This window comes from Uloborus diversus, chromosome 4, assembly GCF_026930045.1.
Source record: "Uloborus diversus isolate 005 chromosome 4, Udiv.v.3.1, whole genome shotgun sequence".
Classification (NCBI taxonomy): Eukaryota; Metazoa; Arthropoda; class Arachnida; order Araneae; family Uloboridae; genus Uloborus; species Uloborus diversus.
The window spans coordinates 96182312-96208514 of record NC_072734.1 but is presented as its reverse complement, the minus strand read 5'-3'; the positions used below and the strand labels follow the sequence as shown (position 1 = coordinate 96208514).

Sequence of the window (26203 nt, the reverse complement as noted above, 5' to 3'; positions counted from 1 at the left end):
AAAATAATGGTCAATCAACTGAAAAGAAAACTACCACCATATATCCGTGAGAATTTTGTTGATGATTCGCATAACATGACACAATTAAATCGTAACTCAGAAATTAGAAAAATCGAAACAGAAAAATTTTAAATTAACCGATTCGGGAATTCGAGAGAAATAACTCAGCTACAAATGCAAAACAATAAGCGCTAGCCAAGCAAGGCTAAAAAGTATCATCTTCTTTTGATAATAATTTGTAATGTCATATTGAATTTTCTAGCATTAATTGTTATTCTTGTCAGGCCACAATTATTATTTAGTTTTATCAAGAATTGATAAATATCGAATTCAACATCGTGAAAATGGCTGCTTAGAACTACGAACTACGTAGTTTGCATTAATCTTTGACGTTTAGTAATGCTTCTTGAATTCTCATTTCTTTCTACGTGGGCCAGAATATCCACATTAATTTAAAAAGAATAAAGCGAAAAAACCATGCATACGAACAAAATTTACTAGACTTATTACCATTTTCTTCGTTACCACATGCGTTTGTTTTAGTTTTTTCGTTCGCCATTAGTCAGTGACTGCAGTGCCCCCTATAGTTTGTTGGAGTTGCGAATTTTTAGCTTTATAGACTATCGCTACATGGGCTTTGCTTATTTTAAAATTAATTTGTTTTCTTACTTACTAAATTTTTTAGTTGCTTTTCCGTATTTGTTGCTATAATTTTCTTGTAAACTTGCCATTAGAAATAATATTTCTCATTAAAGAAAATACGCTGATCAATTGCGCAAAGAAATCGCGTGCGTTGTCATTCTAAAGTTTTAAAACTCACTGTAACCGCAACTGTAAGCATTGCGTTGTTTAAAATCATCACAACTCGAACGCATACCTTCAAACAACCATGTGGGAAATTTTCGTTCGATTGGTTCAGCGGATAAGCTGCTGAGGCTTCATATTTTGGGGGAGTTTCTTTTGGATTACCCTCTTTTTGTTTCTAAACTCATTCATAAAAATTGTTATCGTTTTGAAATTTCGAAATGAAAACACTACTTATATTCTTCATTTTCTTTGTTTTGTCTATAAACGTCTTTTTTTTCAGTTACTAAGAACTTTGAGTTTCAAACAATTCTGTATTTTTCCTTCTCCTGAAAATATTGTTCCTACTACATTTCCATTTTTAGCTTTCCTTGCAATCTCATAGTATAAGAAAAGATACTCTTATAACGCACGTTAAAAGGAAAAGCAGAAGTGCTTTCCGAAAAAGCATTTCGATACGCTATCAAAATAAGATCTCCATTTTTCCTAAGTCGATATCGTTTCGAATAGCTTCAGCGCTTAAGATAAAACAGTTGTAGATACATTTAGATCGAATTTTATGGAGCGTCGTTGAAGATAGGGTAATATTTCGAAAACTATTGGTTGAGGTCATACATTTTCAATATAGAATCTCCACACATTAGAAATATTTCCCTTCTTAGAGATTGGAATGGTCGGAGGGAAAAGTTTCTTTCCGATTTTTTTGAAGGGGTATAAATTTCACTTGGGAAAAAATGAAAATTTGGAAATTTTTAGCACAAAATAATGTACAATGAAATTAAAGGACTCCTCTATTTAAAAAACATTCTTTGTCATACTTATCCCTTTGAACAGGGACATCCATGTATTTGCCTCCGATTAAGGGACACCTCTATTTAAAGGACATTCTTTGTCATCCTTGTCCCTTTGAACAGGGACATCCATGTATTTGCCTCCGATTAAGGGACACCTCTATTTAAAGGACATTCTTTGTCATCCTTGTCCCTTTGAACAGGGACATCCATGTATTTGCCTCCGATTAAGGGACACCTCTACTTAAAGGACATTCTTTGTCATTCTTGTACCTTTGAACAGGGACATCCATGTATTTGCTTCCGATTAAGGGACACTTTGTTTATTAGACAGTAACAGAGAAACAGTTGCAAAAAATAATGTATTAATGAATAAGAAATGCTGAATTGATAGGAAATCAAAGTTCACTTTTCCTTTGAAAATTAATAGCTAAAAATGTAAGATTAACATGTCTGTAATGAAGCAAGTATGAATTGTAAGATTCTTGCTGGAATTTACATGTAAGCTTTTCCCTCTCAGTAATTTATTTAAGTAAGCCAAAAGTTGATGGATAGTGCACGGCAACTAATAAACTTTGTATTGAAAACTTGAAATGTGAACACTAATTGTAATTTTTATGGTATTGCATTATAAATTACTTGACATAAAGCAAATTCATGCAACGAATTACTTCAAAATAATTTCTATATGCTACACAACTTTGCCTTTACCAAAATTTCAATTAAATTTTCATTGTCAAAATTATAAAATTTAGAAATTTGAATAATTTTGAATTTATATTTTGTACATATATATATTTTTTATATTTCTTTGACGTAAACAGTTTATGTTTATTACTGTATAGTACTAAGTATATTCTGAGTTGACACACTGCATACATCAACTCAATTACCATCGACGATGAAGGGAAACGCCTACTTAAAGTACAAATTGTCCAGTTCCGTAAGTGTCCCTTGTGAAAGTTTCTACTGTATTGTTAGAAAACATCAAAGAATGAAAACAGTAAACACGAATTCATTTCAGGTATTTTGGTTTAGAAGATTGTTTCTAATTACTAGTCACATTCACGACATCAGTCGGGGGCAGTGGTTGGAAAAACTACATTTTTTTTGTAGCGAACTACAACTACAACTACTTTGTTACAAATGTAGTTAACTACAACTACAACTACTTTTTTCAAAATGTAGCAACTACAAACTACTTTTGAAATGTAGTCGCTACTTCGCTACTTTCTAAAAAAATAAGTAAATAAAAAGCATACACAACAGGTTGTCCCTCAAAAAATTAAAGTCAATATTTCAAGTCGTATACCCTCTTGTATTTTTCCTCTTGTGTCAAAACAATCGTGAAAAAAAGTTTCATATAATTTGCACAACGGCAATCCGTGCCGACTTGTACCTGAAAGTGTAAAACAATACTTGTATGCTATGCCAAATCGAAAAAAAGACAAAAAATTTTTTTTTAGAAACTCGAAATTTCTGTTAATAAAACGTTTCCCCTGTACCCAACACCCCACTGTACCAACAGAACATTTATTCAAATTAAAAAACATTTAGATATACAACACTTGACCTAAAATTTATAATTTTATTTAAAAAAAATGATTTTTTTGTCAGTTATCTTTTAAAAAATTGCATATAAAATTAAATAGAATATCAAGTTCAAAAATTACTGGCGAACACATTTACAAATCAACAATTACAAACGAATAATAAATACATAATATAGTATTTTAAATGAACATTTTAACTCAACCTGGAAAAAATCCATATCTTTGAGTACTATGTGGGAGACTTAAAAATTGCAGGAAAACAAAAATTTCTATTTAACGCTAATTACCCACTTTTCTATTTTACTGTATTTTTTTCTTTTTTTTTCAGCTTGATAATTTCGTAAAATCTTACTTTTCTGAAAATGTGTATCAAAAACTTAATTTTTTGATGAAAATTATAAATGTTAGGCCACGTGAGGGATATCTAAATGGCTTTTAATTTAAATACATATTTTTGAGGTGCATATGTGGGGTATAGGAGCAATGTTTTATCAACATAAATTTTTAGTTTCTAAAAAAACATTTTATTTTAATTTTGCCTAGCATTACAAGTGCTGGGTCTCACTTTCAGACATAATCGGCACTTGTTGCCGTTGTTCAAATTATATGTTTTTTTTTTTTTTTTTTTTGACGTAAAAGGATAAAATATAAGAGTGTGCGACTTGAAAAATCAACGTTCGATTTTTTTTTGGGGGGGGGGACACCCTTATACACACACATACACACCGTAAGAGGTTTGAACAAAAAACGATTGATAAATTAACTCATCAGAAGACACTATGAAAAATGCCCGTTATTATACTCTCATACACTGTATGCTGGTATTTATTGTAAGTCCTCCAGAACAGTTCAATTTTTTCCTTTTCTATAACATTTTTAGTAGCTTCTTTTTATTAGGTGAATACTGTCGAAAATTTAAACCTCGCTAAAATATTTTTATTTTGCAATCTTCGGTCTGTTCATATAAAATTCACAAAATTTTCAACTTGCGAAATCACCGCTATCTTCATTTTTGCGAAGATAAGTGCTTTTTTCCATATAAATATTGGTGAAATATGAAAATTACGATGACAAACTAATGGCGTCAAACAGATAGAACGTATGGCGTCAAAATGAAATGCCTGAGGTCAGCTGGTATTTTTATGAGTCTTATTTCTCATTGCATCTGATGATGTACCTTGTGTAAAATTTACGCCAGTTAAATTCGTTTGAACCTTGATTTTTTTTTCAGTTTATTTAAAAGTAGTTTCCAGAAATCGCTACAAACTACTATTTTTTGTAGTTAACTACTCACTACACTACTTTTTTAAAAAAGTAGTGCGCTACACTACAAACTACTAAAAAATGTAGCTACTACAGTAGCGTCGCTACTTGTAGCGCGCTACTTCCAACCACTGGTCGGGGGTATGTCATTATTTTCCCTTCGCAACTTCTTCAATGTTAGGTTGTGACGGTGACAAAGCACATTTCAGGTCACTTCACTGTGTCCAGCTCGATATTTTGAATTTATGTATGCTGAAGCTAAAACTGGCAGATTCACAGATATAAGTGGAAAAAAACTACTCTAAAAATATCAAAAAATGGTGATAATGTGGAAAACATTTTCATATTACCAAAGAGTAACTTATAGTTAGTCTTATTGTTTTATTTTAATATTTTATATTTATGCCTCCCTTGAAATTTCCCCACAACCTAAAGGGACGTGCCCCCCAGGTTGAGACTCACTGTTTCAAATCATCGATGTCTTCATGCCATCGAATTTAAATCATCGATATTGTTAAACATCAATATTTTCCCATCGATGTTGTATCTCTACAACACAGACTTTTTTGTCGTCAACTGCTCACCTTTGGGTACCTGAATCTCTTGAACTGTGGGTACAGATTCGTGACGTCATGGTAATCTCCGTAAGTGGGAAGGTTTATCAGGTCGACGTCGGAATCGTTGAAGCTGGCATAAGCTATTTTCATGCCATCCGGGGACCACCAGATGGCGTGGTTTGAGCCAAGAATTTCTTCTAAAAAAAGAAACAACAAAATTTCTGTATGTGTCGTCGCTAAAAAGACGATTGGGCGTATCTCAAAAATGAGTTATGACCACCACAGAAATGTCCAAAGTCGATTTTATAATGTGACCAATGGGCGTATCTGTACAATAAATAGCAAAAAAGTTACAGTCCCTCACATTGGTGGCGGTTCTCAAGCGATACAGTAAATTGGAAATATTTAAATCGGTTTTCTATAAAATGCTTAAAAGTGAGATACGCCCATTCGTCTTTTTAGTGACGATATGTTGAAAATGGAAGAAAAAACACAACTTATAAAGAAAAAATAACACTTTTGCATGTTAAGAGAACTTAAGTGCTACACATTAAAAGCCAATAATAGAACTGCCCTTTGAGACGGTGGCTCATCCCACCAAGAATGTTTGTATTGCTTCTACACTAGCCTCGCAGAGGAAAAGATAATAGCACTTATAGACAGGGTCATTGCTTGGAAAATCACAGTTCGTTTCCATCTTTATTTTTCTTTTTTTTAAACTTCGAAAGCGATTCAGATATTCGGAGCTCGGAAAATTGGAGTTCTACGGCACAAGCATTTCAATGTAATTCAAAATTTTGATAAAATCATAAACGTTTTGCAGATGGTGTTCCTTTTGAAAACTTGACGGTCATATGCATCTGGAAGTAACCTGCTTTGAAGACGATGGTAGGAATCTTTCTGGAAATCAAGAGAAAACTTAGTAAATAATTGAAGATATTTCCTTCTTCGTCTATTCTCGAAAATGACTTACTCCTGAAACTGCCTTCCTCAATTAGACTTAAGCTCTAATTGACACGTCTGAGAAATGTAACAAGTTTTATATCTCACATAAAAGGAAAGGATTAAAGTCGATCGTGGGATTTGATTGCTATTTTCGTCTTCTGGAAAAAGAAACGAAAGTTCAAAAATCTCTTCCAATTCACTTTCCATTTTCTCAGAGAGAATTAAATATAATATTTCTAAAGTCTCCTCTGGGAGAAGAATTTCGCTTCCGGAGATGAGTTTTGACGATTCGTATTCGAACATTTGCATTTAGACTAGATAGTGCATAAAACATCTATACTGCACCTATACTAGATTTAGAAGGACCTTAGTGACAGGACAGAATTATTCAAATAGAAATGCGAATTAAATTATGTAATCTACTCGATTGATCGAAAATGTGAATTCGAACACTGCAAATAGCTGTTCTCCTTCAGTTGAAATGTACTTAGATATCGCATCTTCGAAAACTGAGTCGTTAATGAGAATTCATCTCTATGGATTTGTAATTTGATTTATATATCGACTGCGATTTATTGATGCGAATGTGAAATAAATTTTCTGTCGAGTAATATGAGCCATGGTTCGAATCATTGTTGCAATCTGGATTATTTTCGCCATTTCCATTCTGAATATAATTTAAATTCGAATCAAATGGTCTTAAATGAAAAACACTTATTGTACGCAAGGACCTGTGCATGAATAATGTCACACTTCCTTTCACCATTTTTGACTATCTCTCCTCCTTAGTTATTATGCCAGGCTTATTTTTTATTCACATATTCTTTTATAGAAAAAGGCGTGATATCGCTTTTTGTTTTCCCCTCCCTCTCCCTTGTTCCAAACTGTCACAATTTCACAAACCCCCTTCCTCCTTCAAAACGTCATATCACTTATAGGCATCCCCTAATAAGAGCTTCTCCAGTTTCATGTGTATTACTGTTATAAAATGTCTACGACTGCAATAAACTCGCACACAAGTCAAGAAGATCGATTTTTTAAGAGTTCTCATTTAACAGTCAAAATTGAACAGAAAAGCCTTTTTTAAGCAAATAGTGTCAAGAATCTATCAAAAAAATAACTGCTAGAAGCCACAATTAAAAAAATTATTGAAGGAAGTTATTATTGAAGCAATTCAAAAAACAGTCAAAACTTTGCTCGTCATAAAAAAAAAAAAAAAAAAAAAATGCCCGTTAAAAAAATAAAATTTGATCGAGTTAATGGATAGCGTTAATAAATTCATTTCTTTATGTAGTTTAAGTAGCGCCATTTATTGAGTAACAAGATAACCGGAGTGGTGAATCGTTTGTTATACAAACTATATTGTTGTGCTTTGTATAAAAAACAGATGGGGATTTAAATTTGCTGTGCCATCTTTTACTGTAACATGTTCGGTATTTATTAAACAGAAGTAGGAATGCATAAAGAACTAAGGAGGTCATCAAGATTCAATCATAATTACATTAGATTTAAACGGGCGATTTTTAGCAAGTACAGGCAAATATAAGTTTTAGATATTGCATTTTACAAACTTTCATGTATCTTACACAAGAACTTTTAGAAATATCCAAGTTCACGCTTTAATGTACACTATTTCTTATGGAAACATTTCAGTTTCAGTCAGCTCTACGTGGCACAAATTGAGGTTTTAAGCTCAGTTAAAAGAATTTGACAATACAAAGTCAGCAGTTTTTGTTGACGAAAAACTATTTTAAAATATTACTATTTTAAAATAGTATACTATTTTGAAATAGTGTCTGGATGTCGTAAAGCTACTAATCACATAGAATTTATTGGAAATTCAACACCTTGCTTGATTTGTTGCTTTTAAAAACTGTTTTCTGTACTTGCGAAAAACTAAAACATAATGAAATTTAATGAAATAAATTTCTGAAAAAACAAGCTCTTATTACCTTCATACACCCAATCAGGAATTCCGTTGAGTATTACGTCATCAATGCCATCTGACGTTAAAGGCCTTGGTAATGTGAGGGCACTGAATTGTGGCATATAGTACATGTTGCTGTCTTTAACAAATACCTAAAATATTAATAAAAATAAGTGATAGAAAAAAAAACCATCCGGTTTGATGCTTTAAACACACACTATTTCAATACCAATAAATATTAGAAACATAGAATATTTTTGACTAGAATATAAAAACTTTTTGGAACTTTACATAACGACAACAGTCCTCTTTGCTTAAAGAAAACGAAAAAATATGTAGGGTAACGGCATCAGCAACAGACATACTTAAGGACATCGCTCTCAGGTTAACTTAATTTTCTGAGCCTTTTAATGTATTTAGACTTTTGAAGCTATTTTTCTGTCTTGCAACTACATCTCATCTAACGTTTGGCTGCTTCTCGATCCTCTGAATTAGTAAATTCTATTTTTATTTGCTCAATTTTGAGAAAAGGTCCGACCCCCAGTAACAGACACCGACAAATCTGATGATACCAAGTAACAGATAATATGAAGAAAGGATGAGTAATGGATTAATTCCCTTTCTTCTTCGAAATGTACAAAAGTTCTTCATTTTTAGAACTAAAGCCTTATTAAATTCAAATGAACATGAAACACTGCTGACCTCGGGGTGTCTGTTCATAACGTTTCACCACTGTCTTGTAAATACCAACTGACTCATAAACTTCACTCTCATAAACACTAGATGGTTGTACCGTATTCATGGACCACAGCAACATCAGCTTTACCAGCCTAAAATTCTTATTATTTAAATCTAAACTTATGACTGTCTGTTACTGGACCCTTGTCTGTTACTGGGGCCGTTATCCTATAAAATTAAGCAACTGAAATCGCATTCGAATCCCGATTGGTTCAATTACTGAAAGAAAAGAATACCTACCAGCTGACTCCCACCTCGTCCCCATTGAGCAAATTGGAGCATAGCATTGGAATCGTCCCGAAGAAGAGGAACAACGTGTCTGCAAATAATTTATGAAATATTTTTATGATCAACACATAACAATTAAAATAAAATACACGAAAGAGTTAAGTTTACTTGAGAGTCTAACGGGTGCATACTGCCGTGGGCAAGTAAACAGCAGTATCTGCAGAAATGAGTTTTCAAAATAGTTGGAAAAATGTGCTTTGGAATCAATAGTAACAACAGGTAAATGGTGGAAATCGACGTTTTATTCGCGTTGGTTTTTAAGCAGAAACCAAATAAGCAAATTTTTACGATAGAGCTGACGTACAATAGATGACAAAAATGAAATACTTGCAGTTACTGCCTTTTACCTGCTCACGGCAGTGTATGGATATTCATCTGTTTGACTATATACTGCACTGGTAGACAAAACTGAGTGATGGAAAACCTTTTCCCATATTTCTCATAAGAAACTACAGAACCGGTACAGTTGGGGTCCATATAGTATCAGTATGGTAATAATTCGTGCTTTAAGTTGCGATTTGATGTGCTCCTATGGAGCAGCTCACATGCATAAGTGCTTCCAAATAGCGTAGTCATTGATAAATCATGTTTGTTGAACTCAGGGCAGTGAGACAGTTAGGAGGGGGGGGGGATGAAACCATCCAGAATTGAACGCATATTGCGAATCCTTAAACGGTAGGTTCCATACTCGTATGAAGCGTAACAACCTTTCCCTTTCAGAAGGTAAATTTTGGCTGTGCTGGTGACGAAGAGTATTCATCTTAGTCCAGAGTTCGATTAAAATACCGAGTGACCCAAGATAAAACACTTTTCGCCCCCCCCCGTAAAACCTTATATATAATAGATAAAGCATTTTCAGCCATTTAGAGTTCCCTAAAAAGCGGGACCCTAGGCCACGGCCTAGTTGGCCTAATCAGTTATCAGGCACTGTCATTCCAAATATACGGCATAGTATTCATCCAAATGAACTTGATGGAATTTCTTAACACAATGTTTTAACTTTAACTCTTCTGGTAATACGTGCACGTCTACATCTGTTCCGAAAGCACATAATATTTTTTAAAATCCTAAAATCGGTTTTCAAATTCGAACTTCAGGTATCGAAGAATAGTATTTGGTCACCGCCTCCTGCATGATGTCTAATTTGCTATTACCAACAATTTATCAGGCCGGTGAATATTAAGTTGTGAAAATTAAGTTAAGAAAAAAAATAGAGATTTTTTAATGACTTGCTTGATGATTTTGGATTCTTTTTTGAGCAAGCACCGAAGACCACAACATGACTGTCGGCGGGTCATGTGTGGCCTGTGTGCCACTGTACGAAGCAACCTCTGGTAATACTAACCCTAGAAATAAATTACGTCTTAACTTAAAAAATAAGAACTAGATGAAAATTAATAGGTAAACATGATTGTCGATAGCTTTATTAGAACAATAGACTACAAAGCTATACTTAATTCAGCGTAACGTAAAAATAGAAAAGTGATCTATACTTACTCGTTACTAATATTATAAATTCTGTATTTTGCTAGAAAGGAATGCCTGTACATCTATAAAGAAATTTAAAAACGTTTAAAAATAGTATTAATAAGGTTTTCAGTTCAAGAAATGGAGTGTATAATACTTACTTTTTTATGATCAACAGCTAACAAGATATATCTCCTGTCTGGTGAAAGACTGTACTGGTGCACATTCATTTGTCTCTGAGAAATTAAAAATTTAACTAGTTGAACATTCTTATTAAAAAAAAAGTAATAAATCAAAGAAAGAAAAATTCAGAATATGAATTTTGATTAGACTAAACTTTTTCGCTATATTATATTATTCTCGCTAAATTTGTCATGAGTGTTAGTAAGTTAGAGGTTTGTAAAATCAGGCTTCAACTCTCACATGCTCGCGCGTAAGAGTTGACGCTTATCCGTCACGTGTATACACGGGCTTGCGCGTGCGTATAAGAAAGACAATAAATCTTAGTTTTTTACACTTCCTTCTAGTAAATTACTTACATATAATAACAGGGGCGCATCGAACTCAATTTTTTGTGAGAACGGAAATTCCTCATTTGACGGATGAAACACCAAATTTTGCCGTATGATGATGATTTTGCCTCAACATTTCGCCGAAAGATGATAATTTTGCCGAACCGTCAGACAAAATTGCCAAATAAGGAAATTTTTGGAAGGTCATGGTGACCTCCCATCGGGCAGCTCCTATTTAATACGTATTTTGAGTATTCAAACAAAATAATTGAAATGCAAGGTGGCGCAAAAGTAATGTCATTATTTAAATTGGCTGCCATTTTGTTATAAATGAAAAAAACCCCCCTCTGTTTTCATCAAAGTTTATTTGAAAGTAAAATTGGTGACATTACGGGGAAAAAATTATTTCGCTCAAATGGCTACCTTCCGAGTTGATGCATAATTGCGCTCGTATTATGGCACTTTCAATTTTTGTTCGCAAAACATCTGGCTCCAACTTAGCGATTTTTTCTTCAATGTTAGCTTTCAAGACTTCCAAGGTACGTGGTTTGCTGTGGTAAACCCCTTAATTGTTTGAGCACATGGAACACGACGACAAGGAAAACGACGACGAAATTCGTGTTGCATTATAACAACAGACTTAAAATTTGTCAAAAAAGCAGTAACAATAAATCCACGTTTTCGAGGCATGTATCGCTCCATGGCTTGTTGACAACTAATTCAATATACTATATATCTACATCATAAATAACAAAGAACAATGACATGTGGCGCCATCTGCAAAAATGGCGGTCAATTCAAATTATGACATTACTTTTGCGCCACCCTGTAAAAAAGAATTTCAACAGTAGTGGGTGAAGAATTTTACGTTTTGAAAAGTTTTTACTTGAACCGCAAGAACGCAATGAATACGCACAGACGCAGTTGCGTGTGAGGGTACAGAATTTCACTTACGAATGTGGTGTTGGGCATGATGACGGTTCTTTTGAGCGTTTCGGCATCGTAAATAGTTGCCGCCCCGTCAGCATCCCTGTACAGGAACTCGTGATCTGCAAAAGGAATATTGGTCCATGTATTTTACAAATGATATCATTCTCTAACATTAGCAACTGTAACTAGCTTCATCAAATACTATTAAAATATTTAACAGTCTAACAGCTTAAAATATCACCCCTAATAGCAAAATGAGATCCTTAAGTGGAGCGTTTAGTGTATATTGACTGCGGGGAGAAGGCGGGTGAACTGGAAGCGCAAACGGATCACTTCATTTTGTAATAGATACGTTAAGTAAGATCGCACGAGCAGTAAGAACTTCACTGCTTGCGCGTTCTCACTGGTCCTACCTATTACAAAATGAAGTGTCATATTTTCACTTCCAGTTCATCCGCTATCTCTCCGGAGTAAAGTTATATTAAAACCAGCTCAATCCATTAAAAAATCAGGACACACATAAAATATTTTCCACTCTGCCCAGTCAAATTAAAAATTAAAAAAAATTCTCGAATGAATAACATTAGGTACACGACTTCATTTTTGTTTTCTGTTTTACAGTAGCAGTATTGTTTTATTATTAGCGGATAAAAGTTTACGAATTGAGCTGGTGTTGGAGTAAATCACCCATATTTTATTTTCATTTTCTCGTTCGAATTCTAATTTAATTAATATTGCTTCTCAATTTTATGCTATGTATAGTAGCCTGTATAATAAACGAATGTGAGTTAATCAAGCAATTTATTAAAATAATGTTTCTAATGTTACCTGTACGGTTTTACTTCGGCGATAAGGTAAAAAAATAATTACTAAATAAAAATAGAAACCCCGACTTTTTTGGTTATTACGCAGTCGGGATTTCTGTTTTTATTTAATAATTATTTTTTATTTTACACTTTTTAGTTAATTTTCATTGACTTGGTTATTATGACTATAAGAAGGTAAATTTCGCAATCTTGTTGAGAGAGTTTATTATCTCAATCTTATTGAGAGAGTTCATATCTTTAGGATTATTAAGTTACTTGCGGTAGACTAAATTACTGATTATTAGTCCCCCTAGTGCAGGGTCTCCCAACCTGTGGGTCGCGACCCCCCAAGGGGGTCGCGACATTACCCCTTACTTTCAAAAAAAAAAGCATTGCATAGTTTGAAAATTAAAATACATAGGGGAAAAATTAGATCATTTTGAACAGCATCATAACTTGAGCGCAATGTCGAATCCAAGAGTAGGGCTATAGGGCTGCAGCAGTCCCCCTCTCATGCCACAGTGTCTGATCCCCCAACGTCCTTTAAATTATTTTTAGTTTAGTGACTTCAATCTCTACATATTTTCGCGAAAGAGTGCAGAATTCACCTCCCTCATCATCCAAAATCGTCTGAAACTTCGTCTTTGGATATTTCGGATTTGGTCAATTTCGCATAATTTCTGAATTGCACTTGAAGATGTACTTTGGCGCGCTACTCCACTGGCGCACTATATGCTTATGTTTGCTGTCTACCGCGTTTCCATGATATGATAATTAACAAAAGAATTAAATAATTGAGCTCTACGCTTGCTATCAACCATATGGTTTCCAGTACATGTAATTAAAGAAGCGAATTAAATATTGCGCTTCGGGCTAATGGCATCAGTTAAGTCATATGCAGAAGCGTAAAAAATGAAATTGAATCTGCGCACCGATTGAAATAACTGTTTTTTAAAAAAGGTTAAATCCTACGTTTTTTAACGTTTTCTTTGAAAAATAAAAATACTTTAAAACTTTCGGAAAAAACCCAATCCTTGGTTTGTAGTTTTCTTTCCTTTTCCATGCTTTACTAAGTTATTTGGAGAAATGTTAGATATTTTGAAAACAAAAACTTATTCTGACTGTTGACTGACCGGCGAGAATCATCGTGTGGCACTCTAGTAAAAAAAGGCTGGGCACCACTGGTATAAATGAATAAAAGCAATCTTATTCTTCACTGACATTGAAATACAAGAATGTAACAAAATTCAAAAAAATGCAAAGCCTTTTTTCCTACTTCAGTTTAACAATTCAATCTCCCATCGTCAAAGCATATCAAATAAAATCTAGACCACGGATTAGTTTTGATGTCATATCTTTACCGTCAAATATGCTTGTACAACAACTTAATGGAGCTCGAAGTTACAAAAGGATAATTGAAGATAGGCATCTAGCTGTTGTCATGGTTACCATCTTACCATCCTCTTTGGGATGACATTTATTACACGAAAAATAATGAATGAAAGCTAAGACGAAAAGCTTCATACCGAGCCCCATAAAGTATCGGGATAATGAAAGAAAATCTGCTCTACTCCAGAAAATAGCGTTGCGGAGAAATTGGTGATCATAACCAAGAAAGCGGATTATTCGCCATGGTTGCGGATAATGAAATCCGCCGAAATGGATTTCTCTGCTCTTTTGCCAGACGATTATTGTAGAAATCGAGATGAATATATATTAAAACACTTAACTTGTCGAAGAATTTGGTGAACAGATTTTGGCACGATTTCAAGTGCGAAAGTTTGTGTTAACTTACTCAAAGCTTGTTTAGTCTTTAAAAAAAAAAAAAAAAAAAGAAAGAAAGAAAGAAAAAGATATATACCTTGTATAAATAACGTATATTTTTAATACTGAAAATGCATTTATTTTCGTGAAATGAAGACATCGGCAAATTTGCGAAGTAAACGAAAAATAGCTTTCGTTGTCGTCCAAAAATCTTTTGCAATTTCAAAATTTTTTTTCACCCGCAGCAACCTTTCTGTGCAAAAATTTGTTATGAAGCAAAAATTTTTAATGAGTACATGTTCCTTACATAAATCTACATCATGGGCACCCATAAGAGGGTGGTAATGGGGGAGGGGGGGAAGTGGGGGTTCGAGCCCCATTAGACATTAATACTTCCTTTTTTTAAGTATTTTTTCGGCAAAAATATAAAAACATTTCTTTTCCAGCCATTTATAATGTCAACTTTTAATCGCTCTAATCTGCACTGAAATTGCTTTCAGAATGAAATTTAATTAGAAGTAAGAACTAGGTATTTTACTTCTAACTAAGTGTGAATAAATTACAATATGTCGACTTTGAATTACTTGCCTGGCGCCAACACATAAAGAATGAATTTCTGGAAGTGTTGTGCAAGCACAGGAAGGAATTAAATGAAGAATTTAATGAAATTTTCATAAAAGTAAAAGTTTTATATAATTACCTGGATATAAATATTAAAATTCCCAGAACATTTACACGGCAAATTCACCGATCTAACATTCTTGCGGTCCCCTTTTTGATTATTACAGAACTGTTCTATTAACTCCTTACTTGGACTTCTTTATTATGTCACTTGAATCGAGATTTTCAAATTGTAATGAGACACCAATTTAAAGCAATTTTTATTCATCCCTACATGATAAAAACTATGGAAAAATCCGCTTTGATCAAAGCAATGAAGGACTTGTATCAATTTTTTGAGTTTGAAAAATTTGAAGCAGAAGAATCTGGTACGATGTACGGAAAAACAAGGACTCTAAGCAGAGGATAAAACTCATCTATCTTCTTTCGGAAATTAAATTTAACCCTTCGATTCAGATAACTATATGACGATTGATCCAACAACATGCACTGCTGAACGATAGTTTAGTACTCTCAGGTGGGTCAAAACATGGGTGAGAAGTACCATGAATCAAAAGCATCTTTCAAGTTTGTGCTTGTTAAATATTGAGAGAGGTAGAATCAAGGACATGAGTTTGGAGAAATAAGCATTTGATTAGTTTTCCAGGAGTAGAGAAAACTTGCAATTTACGTTTCTTATAAAGATTAAATGCCCCAAATTTTACCTTCCCTGTTCTACTAAGTGGACGTCAATTGTAAACTGTATCTTTTTAATTCATTTCAAATACTGCGACGACATGAGTAGAAAATTTAATATTTGAAACCTTTCATTTTTGATTTATTAATAGTATTATAAATTTATGTAATTGGGTCATTCCAGAAGCATTTGCGGTGATATCTGGAAATAAAATGCATTCTGCAAAAATGTTTGAACATTTTTTTCAATATTGCATTTTAATTCAGGATATACAACACTATTCGTTCGATGAATCAGTAAACCTTCAAGAATAATTTGTCGTTGAAAAGTACTACGGTGTTTCATATGACGATGACTGTTTATATTGGCAGAATACTAGAATTTGGTGAAACTATCAACTTGTGTAAAGTTAACTTTTTAAAACAGAGATATTTAGGATTTAATTAGCCCTAAAATAAAGTTATTCAGTTAGTAAAAGCAGTTTTTTTTCGGCGCATTCAGATTCAGTTAATTAAACTGAATCCTTCCATTCAATTTCTAACACTAATATTGAAAAAAAGTAAAGAAACAACCATAATGCAACATAAAAAAAATTCCTAAAAAGTGTAAAAATAATGTAAGTGTGAGAGATCAATTACAAAAAGTTTTTCATAAGTATGCATTGCTTGTTATTCGATGGTTACGTTAGTCACGTTAAGTTAGTCGCACTCAGTCTTTCATAAAAGTACCACTAATGGCCAAAAGAAACTCAGCTGTAATAAATAAGTTGTATAGGGGAGACCGGGGCAGGTTTTCCTACTTTTTTTTGTTTTATTTTTTTTAAGTTTTTCATTTAAACATTTTGTTAAGTTTTGATTACGCCTTGAATTCTCGTACTTTAAGCTAAGTATTAAAATTACTAAAACGTAAAAAATTAAAAAAACTTCAAAGAAATAAATATATATTTGTTACCAAGTCACAGTGGAAAACCAACCCCGTTTTCTAACTTATAAAATTGGGTCGGGGCAAGTTTTCCAATTAGTTTAAATGGTCTATAATAAAGGTAAAATAAACATAGAGTGTAACGTAAAATTTATATTCTAATTCATTAGTAAGTGCAATGGGTACATTCTTAATAATTTATTACATTAAAATGTATTATAACAATAAGTAAAGTTAGTCAGAGTCACCTTCCATATCACTGTGACAGTTAATGCAAACAAAAAACAAAGAGTTTTCTTTTTTGACGCACGCTACGTGAGCCCATTTCTTGCAACGAATACACTGGATCCTCTTTCTTTTGGCTTTGAGTTAGAAAAAGTGTCAAAGCAATATACACTGGTGTCCAAAGGTTAAGCATAATTGTTATTTATGTGAGCAATGTAAGAAATATACATCGAAATAGGGGGAAACATGATATGCGAGTGCAACACGGTTACAAAATAAGGAAACTACTCAAAAAAACCGGTAATATTTACTTTTATCATCCCAAAAAATAGTTTAAATGAAAATTAGACATATGAGTTTACTCTTTGCACAAAAATTTTTCTTTGAAAGATAATGCTGAAGTTCAATAGTGTGTATGGCCACCTCTGACTGCCAGGCACGCTGCACAACGATTACTCATACTTTCTATGAGATGGTGGATGAGTTGTGGGCTTAAACAGTTCCAAGCATGCTGGAGAGCTCTTTTTAGTTCCGGAGCGGAGCTTGGCGGTGGCAAACGGACTGCAAGTTGTCTCCCGAGCATATCCCAGACATGCGAGATAGGGTTCAGATCAAGGTAGTTCGCAGGCCACGTCATTCGTTGGATATTTTCTGATTCGAGGAAGTCATCGACCACAGCTGTTCGGTGACATGGCGCGTTATCGTCCAAGAATATGGATTCAGGACCAACAGCACCTCGAAACAAGCGAACATAAGGCTCAAGAACCTCGTCTCTGTATCTTTGACCAGTGACTGAGCCTGTTTCAAAAATATGGAGGTCGGTGCGGCCATCCAATATTAATGCCATGCCCGCCCACACCATTACTCCTGCTGACGCAAAGTGATGTATTTCTTTTATGTTTTGCTGTTGGAAACGAGTCCCCTTTTCTCTCCAGATTGTTACCTGACGAGAATCACTCTGTAGAGTAAAGCGGGACTCATCACTGAACATCACATTAGCCCACTGTCCTAGACTCCAATGCCGATGTTGCAAGCTCCAGTTTAAACGAGCGCGTTTATGCGCTGATGTGAGAGGAATGCAAACTGCTGGTCTTCTGGCATACAGACCGACATGATTGAGTCTCCTGTAAACAGTTTGCCTCGAAATTGTTATTCCTGTGACGGCACTGAGCGCCAAACCCAGTTCTCTGGCACAGCTGTCCCTATGATGTCGTGCAGAAATTGCCAGAAAACGATCTCGGCTTGCGGTTGTGACTCTTGGTCGACCTGGGGCCCTACAACGTAAGTAACGGCCCATTCTGGTGACGACGTTTTCTCCCTCACGAGAAGCGAGAACAACCGAGAAAATAGTCGGTTCCTCCCATTTGCTCTTACCACCATTGTATCGAGTGAGTATTTTGTCTCTTTTTCCAGCGTTCCGAGAACTACTCGTGACGCGGGAAAGGAATCTCTTCAGTCGGACTGGGGTTCTTTTTTCCAACGGCAAAAGAGGCTTGCAACTCTGTTTCCCACGGCATTTGCGGTTTCCCGTACTTATTGAGTTTTTTCATCCACAGCAATGGGGATCCGCAACTTCTAATTCCACGGCGTTTCGGGATCCGAGGAGTTACCTAATGGCCAAACAAATTGGCAGATACATTTCTTGATATGTCATAACCAACTTTTTTTTTCTTTTGTGTTTACGCATTTTATTAATTTTATTTTTGGCTTATTTTTTTCTTTTAAAAATATTCCTTCGAAACAATACTTTAAAATGCCAAGTGCCTTTTCGTTTGCCTTTTGTTTATTATACATCAGCTTTCAAAACCTTTTCACGGTAAGTAACCGAATAAAATTTGACAATGGTCTAGTTTTAAGATTATCCCCCCCCTCCCTAAATTGTTGATAATGTAGTCTCATCCTTACGGTTATGTATCGTAAAATTAGTAATGCAGATTTGCATTTGCGAAGCACGGTTGCTTTGGTTTGAAATTAGCGATTGTTAATCTTCGTGTACACCAAAGAATTCTCTTTTGGCATGAACTTTCATGAGCCAGATATTTAGGTGGAATCTGTTTAATAATTAAAAAAAAACTGTAAGTAATTGGTATATTTTTGAAAAAATAAACGATGGACTCTCTCTTGATTATCTTTGAAAAGCAAAAAAAAAAAAAGGACTTTTAACCTCTTTACTGTGAGAACTTCTTCGCCAAAAAAGGTCCTTTTTTGCGTAAACATTTTGAAGAGAAATGTTCACTTCCCAGCAATGCATTTGGTTCCGGGACCTCCTGGGTTGCTACTCCTTTCGTTTTACAAAGGAGCTTCTGCTTGATCAATCTATCCATTATGGGGATCCAGCGCGCGATGGTTTCTAAAGAGTGGGAGGGAACCCTGTCCCTGAGGTGCAAGGGGTAGGTTGACGATGACAGCTGGAATGTATTCATTTTGGCTTTCTTTTCTTAGGTTTGTTCTGGAAACCATTTTGAAATTCTCCTAGCTTCAAAAGGACCTCTAAGCATTTTACTACGAAATTCGGAAATCTTTACTTATATTCAGACAGACGTTATATATTTTGTAAATGCTAATCAACTAGTTTAGTTATTGAAATTTGCTGTTCAACTTTTAAAACTGCGCAATTAAATCAATTTAATTTAAAAATTAAAAAAATAAGATTTTAAAAAAGGAACAAAAATTGATGGAAGTTGAAATAACTTTCCCTTACCTCAAACTTTAACATGAAGTTCTTCATATTCTATGGATAATTAGATTGCTTATTAAAACTGCGAAGCTTAGTATTTGCTACATAATTATACTATGATAAGCAATGTTATTTTTTTACAAACTAACGGTTTGTAGTTTTGCTGCATAAATTTTAATATTGTAGCCAAAAGCTGGGGCATTAACTTTCATCACGTATGGCTTGAGTCACACCCATTTACTTGGGTGTGCTACTGTTTCCTTGGTTCCAACCAACTTAAAACCAATGTTTTCTAGCAATGAAATTCAGACTGAAACATTTATAATTTATCCTGTTCTATATTAATAATTTCAAGCCGGCAAAAAATTCAATAGCGATTGTATTTTTTTTAAACGATAAACTTGAATGCTTCGTATATGTTATATTGTCATTCGGAAACGACGTCTACAAACTTACAATTGAAGAGTTTGCTTACAAAATGTAACTGTAGATGGGGTAAACCTAACCTGGTAGCATTTTGAAGGCTGAGCAGATCCTAATGATAACATCACGACGCTGTCAGGTTAGGTTTCCCTCAACTGTAACTGAAATCAAAATCAAATGCAGGATCCGACTAAAATATGGGGAGAGGGGCGTAGATAGACTTTGATGCTCTCCCCCCTCCCCCGCAAGATTTAAATTTCAACATAGTGCTTATTTTTCTGAACGTACGCCCTCATACTTCTTGCGCCCCCCCCCCCGCGGGGTTGCCATGTGCGCCACTGGATTTAGCCATTGGCTAAATCAAAATCTTAGTCACTTGGGAGCATTTCAACAGCAGGACAGTAGGCTACGGCCTAGTTCCCAGATGGTAATTCTGATTACGCAAGTGACTGCTATACCTAAGCACTAAATTGATTTTTCTTTCAACATTTTTTGACCCGCGGGCCGGCAACATCTTTTTAAAAGAACTCCCGGACCGGTCAGTTTTTTTTCTTGCCTTATTTATTATTATTTTTTTATATGAAAAAAAAAAGAAAGAAAATGACTCGCAGAACCTGAAAAATCTGCTAAAAATCTAATCTGACCGGAGAATCCCCCCCCCCTTTTTTCTCCTTTTCTTTTTCGTTTTTTTTTTTCTCCAAAAAAAAAGGGAAATTTTTGACTTGCGGATTGTTGTGGAAAAAGTTAGTGGGCAGTCGAGTTTTTTTTTTACTACATATTAGAGATTTGTTGCAAAACATTTTATAGCAAAGGTTGTAGATAGCTAATTGTTGTAACAACTATCCATAAGTAAGTGAGCATTTGAGAAAAATCAGACAATTTTGAAAATTAATCACCAAATTCATGCAAAAAACGTTACATAGGATATTATTAGACTTTTACATTTATTTCTTTATTTGTTTTTAAATAAAGAATTTTTAATTTGTTTATTTCATAGCTGCGTCACCCGGGCTTCAATCGATCTACCTCGAAAATTAAAGTTATGTCAAACGATCAGGCTAAATAATATTAAAAATCTTCAAAATTTCCTGACGAAGCGAGAAAAAGTTACCAAAATAGAAAATTTTTAAATCCCCCAATTATTGAAAAAGCCTCAAAACAAAAGGTAGAATTTTTTTGTTCATATTCGAGAAAAAAAAACGGCAACAGATCTCTCTTCTCAATGATTTTCGTCACGCTACTAATTTTTATAAAATCATTGTTCAACAATGACCGTAAGCAGCAACGAATTTCAAATTGAAGGCTTACCTACATCTTAAGATTGAAATTAGTTAAAAACAGTTGTAACTCACGTTCTAATCACCTTGGGACATTGGAACAAATGATGCAGAAAAATCAGTGGTTTCCATGGATATTTTATTCTAATTTTTGTGAGCATTTTTTTTTTTTGCCCTCATATTATAGAAAAACGCCATTTTTGGATCTTATTATTAGAATTCAAACGGTTTAGTTTTTCTTTCTTTTTTTTTTCGCGTTCGAAAACCCCCTTACGTTCTTTCTTGGGTGCTCAAGTACCTCCCTGCCAAATTGTTCGAGATCCGACGTAAACTGTGGATTTATTTATATAGGTCGCCATACACACACACATACGTATATATATATTGACTGTTTTATTTATATAGATTTTAAATCGAGGACGAGGAAAAACCCTGAGGACCGGCAAATTTTTTCTCCTTAGTGGTACCGGTCCACCCAACCACCAAGCAGGGGAGGGGAGGGCCCAAAATAAAGATGGTCACTAGCGACTCAAGTATCGTTGTCGGGTCGTGGGAGTACGTATTCTTTCGGCGGAGATGGGGGGGGGGGGGGTATTTGGCTAAATTGGCATCTGCGCTGTTTTCTTCAGCAGAAGATTCTTGGTCATTAGAATAAATACTATAATCAGAGCTGTCGTTGCTCGAATAATCTGCGTCTGACATTATGACGCATATAAGTATTCGCCAAGAAGAAAATGTTCTAAATGCATCGAATGTTCAACAAAGAATGAAGGTCTTCTCGTTGTAGATACAACAATGTAGCTACTGTCAAGTGCGCATGCACAGCCAGCATACACCTTATCAGTCAGACATTGCACCCATGAAAAGCAAGAGCAAAGAATTAATCCCCTTTCAAAAGAAAACCTGAACTATTGTAGAAGAATCAACGTGGGAATTCGTGCTTGAACGAGCATTAGAATCTAGTTTCTGTGATTAGAATTAGTACTCGAAAAAGATCTGGGTTGTGTTAGTATATGTTTAAACTAATGCACATATATTATACGTGTATATATAAGTAAGAGGGGAAAGCATACATTTTTGTATTTTTATCCTTTCTTCTTTCAAACTATTAAAGTTTGTTCTTGTTTCTTAATTTTTCATATTCATGGCTAAACGTCCCAAGTGACGGTGAAAATTTGATCATGATAAAAACTAAATTGCTTGGATTCGGTTGCAACATTTGTTAAAAGGGAGGAGAATAAAAGGGGGAGGGGAATAGCGAAAAGAGCGTATAAGAAGTATTCTTCTCCTAATATCGATCCAATTTATGTGTATAATCAAAGCATCATTTAATTTTCTTGTTCATATTTATTGAAAATATATCGTGAATTGTAGGAATATTGCTTCGTTTTGAATACATCCAAGATTAGTTAAATAAATACCTTTGTGTCAAAAAGTAAAATAAGAAGTGACACGACGTCAAAAAAGCACAACAAATTACAGATTACTCCAGACACGTGCTTCGGCGTTACAAGGAAACGCCTTTTTCAATGCAAACAAAATGAGCTTTCCGATGTCTTTTCCTCAATAAGCTCATTTCTTTTGCGTTGAAAAGGCGTTCCTTGTAACGCCGAAACACGTGTCTGCAGTAGTCTGCAATCGTGCTTTTTGACGTTGTTATTTCTTATTTTGCATTCTAGATTGTTTACTATATGCAGTAGAACCTTGCATGTCCGAATCTTCGGATACTCCGAACAGATTTTTTTTTTTTTTAATTTTATGGAAAGTATTATAAGAGAACTAAATGTGTTAAAGGAAGAAAAAAAAGAATTTTTCAGCACATATTGATTTGAAACGCATTGAAAAAAAAAACGCAATACAGGATTACCTCATTTACTTTTAACTAAAAATATTAAAATAAACTTTACTTGAAATTTAATTTACATTAAAGATGTTTTGAGGTGAAGAAACAGGTCGAGTTTTTACTGGTGAGGTGATGATACTTTTGACGAGGAAGAAATACTATTCCTTAGGTCAGGGCTTCGCAACCGGTGTGCCGCGGCACACTGGTGCGCCGCGACAAGTAACCCGGTGTGCCGCGGTATTTTCGAGTTATATAAAAAGAAAGAGCCTTGATGTATTTCATTTTTTACGATCGAGTAGCGTTTGTATCGTTCTGTAACTTCTCAGTTCACCCTGTCGATCGTGTGCAATAAGACATACCCAACAAGGGGAGAGGCGGGATTTGCTGCGCACTTCTTTTAAACTTCTTGTGATCCTTTTACTTTCAGTTTTTGAAAACGGATTCTAATTTCCACGAAGTCAATTAAACAGAATTTTTTCTGAATCATTCGCAAACGGGAGTATCGCCCGCTCTCCCAGGCAGGGATTGTGCCCTCCCGCCCAGAATTTTAGCCCCAGCTTTAGCTTTTGTTTTCCTATTTTCCAGTTCCGATACCAATTTTATTTTATCGTAGTTTCTCAAAGCTCGATTCTGAGACTTTTGGCAAAATAGAAAAGAAAAGAAGAAATAAATAAATAAACTGAAAGAAACAAAATCTAGGACGAATGAATATTTTTTTTTATCGGTTGCATACGTTGGCGCCAACGATCAGACATATATCGCTTTTGAAGATTTTTTTGTGGATCTATAAAAAGCAAATCAGCAAAAAAGAAAAAAAAAATTTTTTTTTTTCAAACTTATGTTTGCTATTGGCTTTTTTATTATTATTATTTATTCGGCTTATTTTAGACACAAATTATTTTCGCTCAACGATCAGCAGTGATATTCTAGCTTGTCTTCATACGCTCAGTGTGTTTATTCGGATTGGCGCAAAACATCAGCTTTAATTACGAATGTGATATGGAAAAATTCTTGGTTAGAGAAGGCTCATCAGCTGCTAAATCTGCGACTGCATGTACTGATACAGATGAACCTCCAAGTAAAAAGGCTAAGTCGCTGAGAAGGCAGTATAAGGAAGAATACCTGGCTTTCGGTTTTTCGTGGATCGGAGATGTAAAATCACCAAGACCTGAGTGTCTCATTTGCGGGGAGAAACTTTCAAATGAAGCGATGGTCCCTAGCAAATTAAAACGTCATCTGTCTACTAAACATCCTTCTTACCTAGGCAAAGACATCGGTTACTTCAAACGATTGCAGGAAGAGAACTCGAAGCAAAGTTCCTTCATGAAAGCCAGCGCAAAAGTTTCTGAAAAGGCTCAAGAGGTTAGCTATAATGTTGCACGGTTAATTGCCAAAACAAAAAATCCACACACTATCGGTGAAACGCTTATTTTACCAGCGTGCAGAGAAATTGTACGGGGAATGCTAGGACCCGGAGCAGAGAAGGAGGTGGTCCGAGTGCCACTTTCTGACGACACTATCAGGAGACGAATTGATGACATGTCGGGTGACATAGAAGCAACATTGGTAGAGAAATTACGAGTTGCTGGAAAATTTGCATTTCAAGTTGATGAATCTACCGACATCGGAAGCTGTGCACAACTCATAGCCATTGTGCGCTTTGTTGATGACGGACGCATTAAAGATCATTATCTTTTCTGCAAAGAACTTCCTCAACGTGCAACCGGTGAAGAGATATTCCGCGTTACAGATGAATATCTGAAAAGTAACGGGATCCAGTGGCAAAATTGCACAAGTGTTTGCACCGACGGAGCTGCTGCAATGACAGGATCTATCATAGGGTTCCTTTCGAATGTGAAAAATCGTAACCCAAGTGTTCAAACCATACACTGTTTCCTCCATCGTGAAGCTCTCATGGCAAAGAACTTACCAGATGAGATGAAGTCAGCTTTGGCTGAAGTCGTGAAAATCGTGAATTTGATAAAATCGAGGCCGCTTAATTCTCGCCTTTTCTCCGTACTTTGTGAAGAAATGGGCGCAGATCACCACTCCTTACTTCTTCATACAGAGATTCGCTGGCTTTCACGTGGTAAGGTACTATCTAGAATTTTTGAATTGAGGGACGAAGTACGACAGTTTTTGATTTTAAAAAACGAAATGCAGTACGCCAGTTTGTTGCAAGACAAATATTGGCTGGCTAAACTAGCGTACATGGCTGACATTTTCGAACACCTGAACGAATTGAATCGGAAAATGCAAGGACAAGGAGAGAATTTGGTTACATGTATGGACAAACTGAACGGATTCAAATCAAAAATTCAGCTGTGGAAAGAAGAAGTACAGCGTGGCTCATTGGACATGTTCAAACGGACAGTCAACATGGTATGTGGAGAAAATGGAATGGAAGAAAAGCTGCTGAATGTGGTGGCAGAACATTTGGTAATACTTCAGGACAAGTTTAAGCACTATTTCAAGAATACTAACACAGAACAGTATGACTGGATTCGCGATCCATTCTCTTCATCTGCGGATGCATCAGTTAAAGACCTTTCTTTGAAGGCGCGAGAAGAATTTATGGACCTCAAGAGCGACCGTACTCTTAAACTTAAGTTGAGCGAAGTTCCTCTGGACGAATTTTGGTTGCTGGTTAAAAATGAGTATCCCACCATCTCTTCTCTTGCTATTGATGTGCTGCTGCCATTTTCAACTACATATCTTTGCGAACTCAGCTTCTCAGCCCTCACACTTATAAAAAACAGCAAGAGATCATCGCTAAAGAGCCTAGATCAAGAACTTCGTGTAGCTCTATCCAGCATAGAGCCGAACATCAAACGTCTTTGCTCCTCAAGGCAGGCTCAAGTATCTCATTAGTGTCAAACGGAAGTTAGAGTGCTTGGTTTTAATTTCTTACTTGCTTCTTTCTTGAAACATTTTTTGATAAATCGTTTAACTGCAGTGTCACTTTAATGACATTCTTGACTGAATTGCTTTGAAACATATCAAGTATAATTATCTGTTAAATCTGATATAAGTAGTTTTGTTGTTCATTATCAACCTCAATACATTCGAAATATTTCTACTTTCTAAATAAATTTTAATACACTACGTTAGTTATAATTGTTTTATTTATATGAAAAAAAAGTCCCCCTCCCTCCCCACGTCTTTTTACCAGGCATTTCTATATTACCATTGCGA

At 35.0% G+C, this 26203-nt stretch overlaps 1 protein-coding gene across 1 annotated transcript in view; it reads right to left on the bottom strand.

Annotated features, from left to right (window-relative positions):
* Positions 1-26203, bottom strand: part of LOC129220717 (inactive dipeptidyl peptidase 10-like) — a 354203-nt gene that overhangs the window by 35517 nt on the left and 292483 nt on the right. Inside the window, exons 4-9 of the mRNA XM_054855147.1 lie at positions 11800-11894; positions 10495-10569; positions 10364-10416; positions 8819-8897; positions 7866-7992; positions 4996-5165 (exon numbers count right to left, since the gene is read on the bottom strand). Coding sequence (XP_054711122.1) covers positions 4996-5165; positions 7866-7992; positions 8819-8897; positions 10364-10416; positions 10495-10569; positions 11800-11894 — 599 coding nt within the window. The remainder of the gene's footprint in view (positions 1-4995; positions 5166-7865; positions 7993-8818; positions 8898-10363; positions 10417-10494; positions 10570-11799; positions 11895-26203) is intronic.